This window comes from Pavona decussata, unplaced genomic scaffold, assembly GCF_977016875.1.
Source record: "Pavona decussata unplaced genomic scaffold, jaPavDecu1.1 SCAFFOLD_155, whole genome shotgun sequence".
In the NCBI taxonomy this organism is placed as follows: Eukaryota; Metazoa; Cnidaria; class Anthozoa; order Scleractinia; family Agariciidae; genus Pavona; species Pavona decussata.
Window position 1 is genome coordinate 620001 of NW_028145567.1, and position 12467 is coordinate 632467.

The following is a 12467-nucleotide window of genomic DNA, read 5'->3' on the forward strand; positions in this document are numbered from 1 at the left end:
AGCCTATACAGTCACATGGATATATCCCTCGAAAAAATGAGAAGAAACCCTGCAAGACTTTAATGGTCTAATGCCCCATTCACACAAAGGCTTAAACACGTTTAAAAGCTGTTTAGTTAAACACAGTTTAAAATTGTTTCCTTCATAAAAGCTGCTTTCGGATTTTTGTCGACTACAGATTTAACACGAATGAAAGCGTAAGTTAAGTTTACTTGAATCCTATGTCAAAGCCGATGGTTCAGCTTTCTGTTACCAATTTTCATTTTGTTAAACCTGGTTTAATTAAACATGTTTTGTTGGTGTGGATGGGGCTTAAGATTTGTACTGTTTGGTTTATTTATGAAAGATGCCTGTGCTGCATACCGTATATTTTTTTCCTTTGGGAGGGGTGGAGGGCGCTAATTTGAAGTGGGGTGCTTATTGGAGGGGGGGGGGGGGGGCGCTTATTTGAAGGGAGACGCTAATTCGAGCATTTACGGTAATTAAAAATATTTCTTATATAAGGTAAAGTAAAAGATTCAAGCGACAAGTAATATTCTGAAAATATCCCTTTGGAAGTCGTACCAGTAGCGTGTTCAAGTACTTAATATTCTTCTTCGGGAAAGGTCCTGTCGGAAAAAACGTTTTTTCTTATTCCTAGTCGTGGCACAGGCCCCATTTCCTGTCTTTTTTGAAGTCATACGTTGTGGAACACCATGCCTTACTGTAACCATCTGTGGTACAGTCGTGATAGAGCTTGCCATTGTACAGAAACGGAAAAACGCAGCAATTTGCGCCAGCGTTGCCGCCACGCGTTTCTATTCCACTGTCGCAGTTATCTGAAAGAAAGCATACCCGGGTTTTTTGTTTACTCAACAACTCCTACTCTAATGTATTAAGGACGGTTCGTCCTTTTGCCACTGCGCATACGCACTGCGCATCTCGGATTGGTCCGAGAAAAAAATATTTACATTTAAGGCTTTCTTTAGAAATATCCGTTATTAATACCAAAGCCAAGTAATATGAAGGTATTCTGGCGCGGTTTATGACAAATCGTTTGCGTATGAATTAATTTCTTAAATATTACAACCCTGTAAATTTAAACTTTACAAAAAGCTGTATCTGAGAAAGCCGATCGCAGTTCCATAACAAGAAACAGTGTGGCAGCTCTCGTAAGCTGCTATTGCTTTGAGGGAGGGGGGGGGGGGGGGTATCGTTCTATTATTCTAGAAGGGTTGCAAGCCAATCACGTAAGACGTTATGAGAGCTGCTACATCGCCTATAAAAAATGGAAGGCCACTGAGCTCGTTTTCAGTTATAACCACTTAAAGCTAAGATTACGGCCGTTTTTCACAGGTTATATTGTAGCCTATGGTAGCCTATTTTACCAAAAACGACCATAACTTGTTTACAAATGATTAAGCATTCCTTTTATGCCATAAGTGTAGTATCAATTGATAAAGAGTGACAGTAATGATCTACCAAATTGTATGTGCTGGGAACAGCTGGAAGCCGTTGTGATCCACCTTTAAAGGGAATTTGTCAGCTGGGGCACATGCGCAGTAGAGTCCGGTTGAAACTAATTTGTATAAAACTCGTCGCGGGATTTTTGCTTTTCCGCCATTGAAAAAGCTTTCAAAAATATTGCAACAAAGAGCTTTAAGGGGCCTAAATTTTGCACTCATTAGAATAAGGTGACTCCAGAGGTTTAGTAGCCACAAAAACGTTTAAAAACTTTCCAAGATTATATTGCCAAAGAATCTCAGTATCCAAGTTGATGGTTTGCCTGTGATAAATTACCTAATACGTCGAATGGGGCAAGTCTATTTCTGGACACCCGGTACCTCCGATTGTGACATTATGTCCCCTGAACTACCCAAGAATGTATTGTGATAATGTTACAACGGTAAGTTGTCCAACTTCGGACAGGGGATAGATAACAGGACGTATGTGACAAGTGGTCGCTTAGGGGAGGTTAAAAACAAAAGAAATTTGAAAACTGTCATATCCAAAATTGGTCGCGAGAGAGGTGGTCACTTACGAGAGCTTCCAACTGTAGTGATTTGTCTGGGAAATTTTTGGTATTTTGGAAAAGTAGTCGCTCAAGAGAGGTGGTCGCAAGGGGAGGTTCGACTGTACTTCTCATCAATGCGCGCATGCACCTGGGGTGACACAGTCCCTTTTATAAGGACAAACTTACCAATCCAACACCTGATGACAATAACGTAGCGTCCGTAATCATACAAAGAGCACTTTCCAACGTTGTTCTTGAAGTCCGACTCGGCCACTTGATTCCCAGGGTTAACGTGCACCCTGAGAACAAACGAGCCATGCATGAAGTCCGAAGCATCAACCCACTGGCAGTCGATATTGTAATGATAAATATCAAAACATCCGGGCGATATTCCTTGATCTCCTTTATCAGTACAGTTCCAGACCTGTTCAAATCCAGGATCGCACTTGGTGTCCTCCAGACAAAAACTGGCCTTATGACCCTCGGCGACTTTTTTGCCGCTTCTTTGACCTAACAACGATAAAATTCATGACGCCATTAGTATTTATTTGTGACGATACACGAAAATATCTAACAGAGATAAACTAACTTTGACGACAATGAAAAACTGTTAACAGTATTGGGAACTTATTTTCCAGGTTCCACAGCGTAAATTAAACCTTACACATTTTTTCATAGATTTGTCTTCCTCTGATCACTCCACCCGTTCGGGTAAATTACGAATTCTTAAAATTGACCAGTTCCCAGTTTACTTGATCGCTCCGTTGGTGGAGCACTTCACCAATATCGCAGAGGTTGCGGGTTCGAATCCCCCTCAAGCCAGAATTTTTTTTAAAGTAAACCTTATCTAGTGGATAACTCGGTATCCAACGGATAAAATGTAATATTTAGTTAATAGCCTAAGGGTAGATAAAGTTATCTACTCTTTGAACAACTGCAGCTAAGACCGTTTTGTCCTTGTTTTCTCCTATACATGTCGTTTTTTCTTGGCTGAAAGATTCATTTTGAGAATGATGTATTATTCCAGAAAGTGACACAGGCATACTCGGAAAAAAGAAATCCGAGTGCTCCTATCAGGAGTCGAACCTAAGACCTTCCGATTACTAGTTCGGATGCTCTACCACTGAGCTACAAGAGACTCGTGGGAGCTAAGGCCATTAAACTAGGTTCATGGGACAAATATCCTGCATACTGCTAGGATTTAAATGTGAAATGAACCTATTAAATGAACCTAGTTTAATGGTTTAACGTTCGACATTTAAATCCTAGCAGTATGCAGGATATTTGTCCCATGAACCTAGTTTAATGGCCTTAGCTCCCACGAATCTGCTGTAGCTCAGTGGTAGAGCATCCGAACTAGTAATCGGAAGGTCTTAGGTTCGACTCCTGATAGGAGCACTCGGATTTCTTTTTTCCGAGTATGCCTGTGTCACTTTCTGGAATAATACATCATTCTCATTCATTTACCAGGCTGGAAATATACCATCACATTTATTTCAAGATTCATTTTGTATGTTTGTATGACTATGTGATGTAGTTCGTTATTCGTTTGCTTGCTGGCTTAATTTTCCTGTTAATCTATTTTCCTTCTGCTTTATCTACCTCTCTGTTTTATTGAGGGGGAATCAAGGATGGCACAGTAGTGAGACCACTCGTCTCCCACCAATGTGGCCCGGTTTCGATTCCCGGACTGAGCGTCATATGTGGGTTGAGTTTGTTGTTGGTTCTTGTCCTTGCTCCGAGAGGTTTTTCTCTGGTTACTGCGGTTTCCACTCTCCTCAAAAAACCAAAACTTTTAAAATCCAATTCGATCTAGAGGGTGTCCCCATGCTGTAAAGCTCATTTGATCATCTCGTCGTGGAATTATGCGCTATACAAATTTAATTTGTAACATACTGTGCCTCTTTAAACTCAATTTTATTGTCTAGTTTTGTTTGTTTGTTTGTTTTTTTGATGTTCATTTACCTCTCTAGATAACCGTCTTGACATTTTTTTATTTATCAATGATTTCCCCCAGTCCTCTACATATTTTTCAACTAGACTATAAGCAGATGGCACATCATTGAAAGCTTCTAGAAGTGATCTTGGCGTTTTACTAAATGAAATAAACTGTCAATTGCCTGCTGTCTATAAATGGTTATGAAGTAATAAATTAACTTTAAATCTGACATTTGATGTATGACGCCGAGTCTAGGAATCAAATAACCGTCTTCCCGCCAGTTTGCCTGTCACTCTGGCTAACTGACTGTTTCTAACTCTATCGATAGGAGTCCCTGTTCCGGCTCTCGAACCGTTGGTCTGTCAATGAGATAGACTGTCTGTCTTTATAAGAGGTTAGTTTCTAAAGAAACTGTGCTTCGTCCCTGGGAAATGGAAACGAATGTTTGGTTTAACCTACAGAGTTGACAAGGTAATTTGATCACCGTAAAGAGAGCTAGCACTCGAATCTCTTTACTGTGTCCAAATTGCCTTAACTACGTTGATAAAGCCAAACATTCGTGTCAGTCTATCTATATATTTGGTTGGCTGGCTGGCTGACAGACCAAGTGACGGGCTGTCTGTCTGTCTGTCTGTCTGACTGGCCGACTAATCTGTTATCTTTTTTTCGTTGGACTCCCTATCTTTTTGTATGAAGTCTTCATAACCTTGAACACTTCTCGAAATACTAGACATCAAAAAGTCTTACTTACGAATAAGATCATAAGTGGAGAAAGACTCCATGGAGTGGAAGTGCTTGTGGCAGCTGTGCCATTCCCAGCTCGACTTGTCTACAGATGGTCTGAAATGATCTAGCCCACGATTCTCAACCTTAACGCTAAAACGAAGTAGTCGCCGTCGATGCCATACTGAATGCCTGTGTAAAACAACCCAACAATAACCGTTTACGATTGACGTTCTGTTAAAACGCTGTGTCGGCCGATGCGCCCAATCCATTCAGTGGCATACAGCGCGGAAACAGCGCTACGTCAACGAAACAATATTTTAGGAACTTTAATCAGTAACAACGACGGCAATACCAACGAAACGCCACTGAAATTCACGTTCCCATTAAATTACTTTTATCAAAGTTCAGACCCCATCCACACTAATGTCTTTTCGTTTGAAAACGCATACTTTTTGAAACGTTTTCGCCTATCATCCACACTAAAACGCCCGAAAACACCGATGAAAACGGAGACTTTTGAAAACGGTGACGTAAAAAGCATCATATGCCATCGGTTCCAGTCCAAATCGGAGCATACCGTATTTTCTCGATTAAAAGCCGGACCCCGATTAAACGCCGGCTTTGTATAAACGCCGGGTCAAAACTGAAGAATTTTCAATAAACGCCGGGGGCGTTTAATCGAGAAAATACGGTATATCCAAAATGGAGGATGGTTAACACATGCGTAATCCCAGGTCCCAGTCCTTTTCATCGTTCTCGAGCGTTTTAGTGTGGATAGGTGAAAATGATACGAAAACGCTAGTGTGGATGAAAATATTTTGCTTCGTTTTCGCCGCGATGAAAACGGATACTTTTGAAAGCGCATAAGTGTGGACAAGGCCTCGGATTATCTCGTTCAAATTGTATAATGTGGCCCAGTTATGTTCGGTTGTTCGAAAGACGATTAAGCTAATTCTGGGTTAACGTGAACTTTGATTCGAGTTTAATTGATCAGTAAAAGGATTCGACCCTCAGTTATGTCGTAGACGTTTCTTTACCATTCACTTAAAATTAAATTTCAAACACATTTTTAACGAGAGCGAGCTGAGAACATCGGTTAAGTTTTAATCGAGGATCAGCGTTAATCTGCTTTCGGTAAAACGAGGCCCAGAATCCGTAGGGACGTCGCTCAAGTTCAGAGGGGGATTAAAAAAAATCCAATGTCCTGTCTTTTTCACGTTCTTCAAAAAGCCTGAATTCGTCGGTCATTTCAACTTGCCGTTTCAATGAATTACACAAAGGTATGTACCAAAAAGAAAAATGCTCGTGTAGATCTATTCGTTTGCCCGGTAAACCTTTTGATTAGTGACGTTCTAGTTTCCGTCTTCTTCGTGGCGGTTTAAAGGTGAAGTATCAAGGGGTTTTTGACCTGATTTGTTAAAAATGGTGAAATAAGACCTTCACTTTGCTACAAAATAATTATAGAAAAACGAAATGAGAGAAATCAAGTCAATTCTTGACAGGAACAACTCGTACTCTGTTCTAGCGCATTTTGGAAACAAATATACGAAAACTTGTAAAACATTAGCCTAACATTTTTCAAGTTTCAATCCATTCCGGCCAACTCTGTCTCTGGCCAGAGGCACTAAGCGACAGTGTTTTTGCACGGGGGTGATAATTTATAACAAAACTAGACAACTAGTTTTTTGTTTCTGTTGTCAGACAAACATTTTGGGGTTTTGAAATGACATCGAATTTTCGTGACACTTCCCCTTTAAGAACCCTACTGGTTGGTACTAGCATACAAGGGGTAGAGAGCCAGGAGAGGCGACTCAAGTACTTCCAGGTTCCTGTTTGGATATCAAACGGTATAATTACCTCATCTCCTCCGCAGCACTAGCAGACAGACAGTTCTCCTCAAAAGCACATTGTAGGTAGCGCAAGGCAACTCTATTCATCTCCATGTAGCGTTTGAGCATATCGGTGTCGAGTACAAGATCAGGTAAAGCTGAGAAAAGGAAAATGTATCAAAGTCAAATAATTACTTAATTCTGTATTCGCTACATCGCTTTTAAAAGAACTTAGAAAGTCTTAGCCGTCATGACCTTTTTACGATTTTAAAACAGTCGACAGAAAAAATTTTAATTTTAATGTCGAGAAAAAGGTTGTTGTTGTTCATCGTGGTAGATACAATAACCATAAGTGCATTATCGTTTGTCTCACGATGTAGTCAATTTTTGTAAATCGCGACGTTTCGACTGCTTACTGCTAGTCTTCATCAGGCAGTGAGGTCGACTGGTTACGCGGCACCATCTATATCACGATAGTCGGCTGTGATTGGTACATTTCAATCTTCACTGTTCCGGCGAGAAGTTGTTCCCTCAGCGGTCCGTTGTTGTACCACTCTCCTGTTGTTGAAATTCCCGAAGCGTGGATGCCTACGATCAAGAAACACAACAGGAGAGTGGTACAACAACGGACCGCTGTACTTTTATAAGAAGCATGGGAACAAGATAGGAGAATTTGGCCTTTGATATTAGGGGTTAAAGGTTTAAGTAAATATTTCGAAATCCTACCACACGTAACACCTTACATCTTACCATTAACGCAAACAACCCCGGCTAAGTTGTCCATGCTGCTACATGTGGCATTTGTCCACTCGTCATGGCGACAGTTGTAAAGGGAGATCTCGTCGACGCGGCATCGTACACCAGACATGATCACTTCGAGATTTGTTTCGCTGAAGTTTTTTTGTGTAACAGCTTTGCCCGCATATCCAAGATTGAGCTGTCGGCAGACTGTCATTGCTTCCTCGATTCCCCACCCATCCCCACAGACTGTTCCCCATTTACCATCATGAAACACTTCAACTCGACCCTCCCTGGGATTTGCACCCCCCTGGATTCTAATCTGCAAGAAAAAGAAAAAAAGAAACAGTGTTACTTTAGCTTATGTCAACGAAACACTGGCCTCCCAGAATCAAGGACTTTTGATGAATTGCAAGGATATCGTTGGTTGGCGTTAAACGCAAGATTCAGGACATCACTCTCCTCGAACTTTCCTCGAGGATTGTTCTAGAGTCTCGAAAGCATTCCCTCTCCACCATATCACGCGTGAAAGCCTGGGAATAGTTTTAAACCGTTACCATTGATACCTGATGACCCTGAAGCGGTGGCACGTGACATCTGACACTAGCATCTTCGTGGTTATTACAGTTTGATCTGCGCCAGCCGCTGTGCTTGCACTGCCTGATATCCTTCTCTCTTCCCTTGCAGGTGACTTCGTCTAAAAGGACCTGCAGTAAAAAGTGTTTTAGTCCAGTCGAACAAATGCTTTAGCCGCTTCAAATTTATGAGATGAAAGACGAGAGCGTATAAAGGTTGGAAGTCGAAGAGAGAGGAAATTTCAGAAACCATGACAGGTTTTGAAGCCCGAACGGTAAACCACAAAGGGACTAAGATCGAGAAGACTATTGTACACGAAACATCTAAAGAGAGCTTATAAACACTGTCCGGTCGACACAATGGAGAAACGTGAACTTCAAATTCCAGCAGCTTCGACAAGAATGTTTGGTTTTATCAACAGACTTGATAACGTCAGTGATTTGGCTAGTGTAAAGAGATTCGAATGCTGACGTTTAGAGCGTTAGCCCTTCGTTAGAGCGAATCAAGGAATTTTAAGTTGTATATGGTTTAACAGTAGTGAACAGTGGAGCTACGCTATTGGTGGGAGCAAGGTGAGACGATGAGAGCGAATGAGATCTCATCAGAACGCATGAACACCCTCCTTACATGGATGAGAACATTGAGGCCTTGAGTGGTTGAAGGTACAGCGTGAGAGTAGCGACAGGGGAAAGGGGGAACTTTTTCTCGCTCCCCTTCCCCGATTACGCATGCTACGCAGGTTACCGTCTATTGTACCGAGCGGAGCTAATAGAATACAAGTTAAACTCGACATGGACATCACGCGTGCGCGATTATCACCTGACACTGACCAAAATCATTCCGCGAGCAACCGTCTCTACTAATCAGCAACCAAGGAGAGAGAGGCCTGGGCAAGAGACTGGTTTGAAATTTTAAAAGCGGAACTAAATTCGACTCCCAATTGATCACAAAATCGTTTTCGGTTACAATCCACCTTGCAGTAGCCGTCGTTTCAAACGAACATTCGCCACTTACATCATAGATTCGCCGAGAAACCGTGCAAACAACACAGAAAATCATACATTACCCTTCCCATTCCTCTCCCGTAGTACGCGTTTGTGGCTGCCATAGCCGCTGACCCATAACCCAGTGACCTGCAGACGACATTAGCCTCTCTCAGTGTCCAGTGATCGTCACAGATGGTGCCCCAGTAGCCTTGATATTCCACCTCCACTCGACCCTCGGACACCAAGGCCCCGCTTCGTAGTCTTACGTCCAGAGGCTAGAAAGAGAAAAAAATGAGTTTCACTACCGCAAGAAAATCCCTTCCCCTCGGAGTTAAAATTTCATTGATGTAATGTGATTTCAAGTTTGTGTCTTTTCATACAATCGTTCCTAAAGTGGACTTAGTTCCCGTTGTTGTGATCTGTTCTCTTCAAATTTAATTACCCACAATACTACGGCGCCGCGGGCTAAATTAGAGACTAAAACCAATATAGATGTTGATTGAGCCCATGACATTCCACACTTGTGTTTAGATTCACTAACCACTGAACGCGTAGCGAATTTGATCATCTACTAGGTTCATATGCGACACATTTCCTGCATACTGTAACGATCAGCACTGTCGAAAGTTTATAATGGGTGAGCTGGTAAACAAAGATAACTCGTGGATTCATTTTGCCTCAGAAACTCAGATTTCTCTCTGTAATTCTGAACACTTTAATTATGTTTGTCTTGATCGCGCACCTACTGACCTTTAGAATTTGTCTCCGAACGCATTTAATCTTCAACACGCGAGAATCATCGCACTGGTGACGGCCCCACCCGGAATGATCACATGACACGATGAATGATTCCCATCCTTTACACGTTACTTGGTCCAGCCAATAGACAGGCTCCACGTCCTGTATTGTCTCTGAATATGACTCCTGTACCTCAGTGTTTGGGAATCCAAGCTGACCGCACAACACGTACGAGTTGACAGGTGTCCAGTTAGAAGGGCAAATGTAACCCCAAGTTCCTTCGTGTTCCAGTTGGACAATACCTTCCGATATGTAGTCATCTACAACCGGTCCCAGTAACCTTACATTGACTTTTCGAACCTTAAAGGGAAAAAGAGAGGACGTTTTAATGGGTACGTCGTCATCAAAAGATTATACAGGTCTCAAAATACAGGGGACAACTCAAAATGGAAAAACTAGTCTACAGTATTTTTTTTTCTTCTGGGCATTTCTTTCAATGCATTTGAAACGAAAACTGAACGACTCCTTTAAATCTTGAAAACACTATTCGATGGATATGTCATTGTTAGTTACAACGGACATAGAAAATAGATCATCAGTATAATGTATTCTTTATTGTAAATGTTAGTGTAGTACCTCGCCGCTGGCTCCAGAAGGTTCCGGTTCAATAGCCAGGTCGCTCAAATGCCTTCTACAGACTACTCCTGCTTGATTGTGCGGTAGGCAGTTGTTTTTGCCCCAAGGCCTGTGAGAGCATTTGTCAATTGATTCTTCCTCTCCAGTACATTTGACGTCATCCAGCCAGAATTTTCCATTTCCTCGACCATATGCGTGATGCCTTGGATAAAAGAACACCAAACACATGTATGTCACTGAGCCAACGTGATATTGAAAAGAAATATTTGCCATATTCTCATTTGAAACAAGTTCCCTAGTACAGAAGGAAAAAATCTAATTCTGCGATAAAACCTTTCTTGTCATGTCGAAATTGTGGTATCCATCTCTCGTCCCCAGAGCCCGCGTTTCTTTTGGTCAGCACAAAGAACACTGGTAGGTACTTCATATATGGTAATTATTATATATGAAGCACCTAACCTACCAGAACACTTGTTCTTGCTGTTGACCAAAAGAAAAGTGGTCTTTGAAATACAGTTTGAAGAAAAGTGTACCGCCGAAAACTAGACGAAAGTCGTTCCAAGTATAAACGATATCTTGTACCACTTTAGCAGAATTTTCCGCGCCAAAACTATGGCCTTGTCACTCTATAAACAATCCTTTTACACAAACCAGTTCACTTCCCAAAACAAAAAAGACTGAAATCAAATCGTCAGAGGTGTAATCCATTTTAACAATCCTTATAACACAAATCGGACCATTTAGAAGACCAACCAGGCATGATATAAAAATGAACCAGTTTAGCCCCTAAAAAATCTTCCTTTCCCTTTTAAGTGAAAACTTGCGTGTTTCAAGTAACTTTTTTCTTTTTTACCTTTGGGATGGACAGTCGTATTTCATGAAATTGTCAACTATGCATTGTTAGGACTTCACCTCGCTAAGGAGATGGGACAATCGGTATGGGCTTGAAAGGAGTTTTTCAAGGTATTTTAAGTACTCTTACGTCAGCAAAGCACGATACGAGCAGTAAAGAAGAGGAGTCGATTAATTAGAAGCAGTCAGCATAGTAGTCCTTTTTGCTTCCTTTCGTCGGCTCGAGTTACGAGTTAGGCTGGGGAGGGTGGCCGGATTCTCTGCTTTGCATGTTGTTTAGGCCTAAAGGCAAATGAGTGTTTTAGGGGTTCCATGGCTTCCAAAACAAAAAACCTTCCGTTTTTCTGTGGCTCTGTCAGTTACCGCGTTCCGTGTACCGGAAATGGAAGTTATGCAATGTTGTGTGCAGCAAGATGTCGGGTAAACATTTGTTTCGCCCGTGTATTCCGCCAGAAGATTTCGCAAGCTTATAAAACGCTTCTAGTGATTAAACGTTGTCCGCGTCAGTTCGCAAATTGTTAGCCGTCACCAACTGGATTCCATCCTGGAAATGCGGACTAAAACGAAATACGGAAGCGTAATAGTTTGAAAATTTGTGGAAGATGCAAAAATGCTTTGCGTGATACTAGTAGTTTTTGCGACCGTTTTTCCTTTGCCTGCACGCAAGGCCTTGAGTAATTAATCTAAGACACTACATCAAAGTGAGACAAGTAAATAATGCAGAAATAAACCACCGATTCTTATTTGAAGGAAAACATCTTGCAAACGAGCTAGTGTATTAATTTACAGTATCAACTCACCCTTTTGTGAAACGTAGCAAATCAGGATATCCAAGCATTCGGCAAACCACTCTGGCTGCCCTCCTGTCCCATTTGTGATCACAAACTGCTCTCCACTCGTCCTTGTAATACACCTCGATTCGTCCTTCGTAGCTGTGCTTTCCCCCGACAAGACGAACGCGAACCTCTGAGCCGCGTGAAAACTCGAGGCTCCAACTCAAGGCGAGGGCAACGCCAAGAAGAATCCAGTGCATCTCGATTCTGGAGTAATCTGTTCTCGACTTGCGTTACAACGACGATCCGGCGTTTTAATTGAACGAACTCGAAGCGACGCTGGTTGATCGACTGCACCGCAACAAAAGAGCCCTCACTCTACACTGTTCTTCCTTCAGCTGCACGCAGCCAGTACAGGTCAAAGCGAGTGTGTGACAGTTTAAGGGGACATGATATCACTCAAAACAAACAGCCGGATGTGTCACCGGTGAATGAAGGTGTTGAGAATTTCCTTCAACACTTGAATCGATGAACAGTGTGCCTTTGTCAATGTCAATGGATCATACAGTAGGGGCACTTTAAATTCTGCACGTTTTTTTTTTTTTTAACAGTGTTCTTGTTACAAAGATCTTTTATAAATACAACAAGGCTCTCAAAAGAAGAGATAAATCCACTTAATAC

The 12467-nt window shown here is 41.8% G+C and overlaps 2 protein-coding genes across 3 annotated transcripts in view; both read right to left on the minus strand.

Moving 5' to 3' along the window:
* Positions 1 to 12134, minus strand: part of LOC146465736 (lysyl oxidase homolog 3A-like) — a 12820-nt gene extending 686 nt beyond the window's left edge. For both annotated transcript variants that reach the window (XR_014868193.1, XM_085128177.1), the window contains exons 1-10: positions 11814 to 12134; positions 10162 to 10363; positions 9538 to 9885; positions 8868 to 9062; positions 7792 to 7932; positions 7238 to 7547; positions 6516 to 6645; positions 4684 to 4847; positions 2180 to 2503; positions 1 to 818 (exon numbers count right to left, since the gene is read on the minus strand). The exon at positions 1 to 818 is cut by the window's left edge. Coding sequence is in view for 1 of the 2 variants with exons in the window: in XM_085128177.1 (XP_084984303.1) it covers positions 637 to 818; positions 2180 to 2503; positions 4684 to 4847; positions 6516 to 6645; positions 7238 to 7547; positions 7792 to 7932; positions 8868 to 9062; positions 9538 to 9885; positions 10162 to 10363; positions 11814 to 12046 (2229 nt within the window). In the remaining variant the exon portion in view is untranslated. The remainder of the gene's footprint in view (positions 819 to 2179; positions 2504 to 4683; positions 4848 to 6515; positions 6646 to 7237; positions 7548 to 7791; positions 7933 to 8867; positions 9063 to 9537; positions 9886 to 10161; positions 10364 to 11813) is intronic.
* The window catches only part of LOC146465725 (solute carrier organic anion transporter family member 4A1-like), a 291465-nt gene that overhangs the window by 143909 nt on the left and 135089 nt on the right, over positions 1 to 12467 (minus strand). The window lies entirely within an intron of this gene.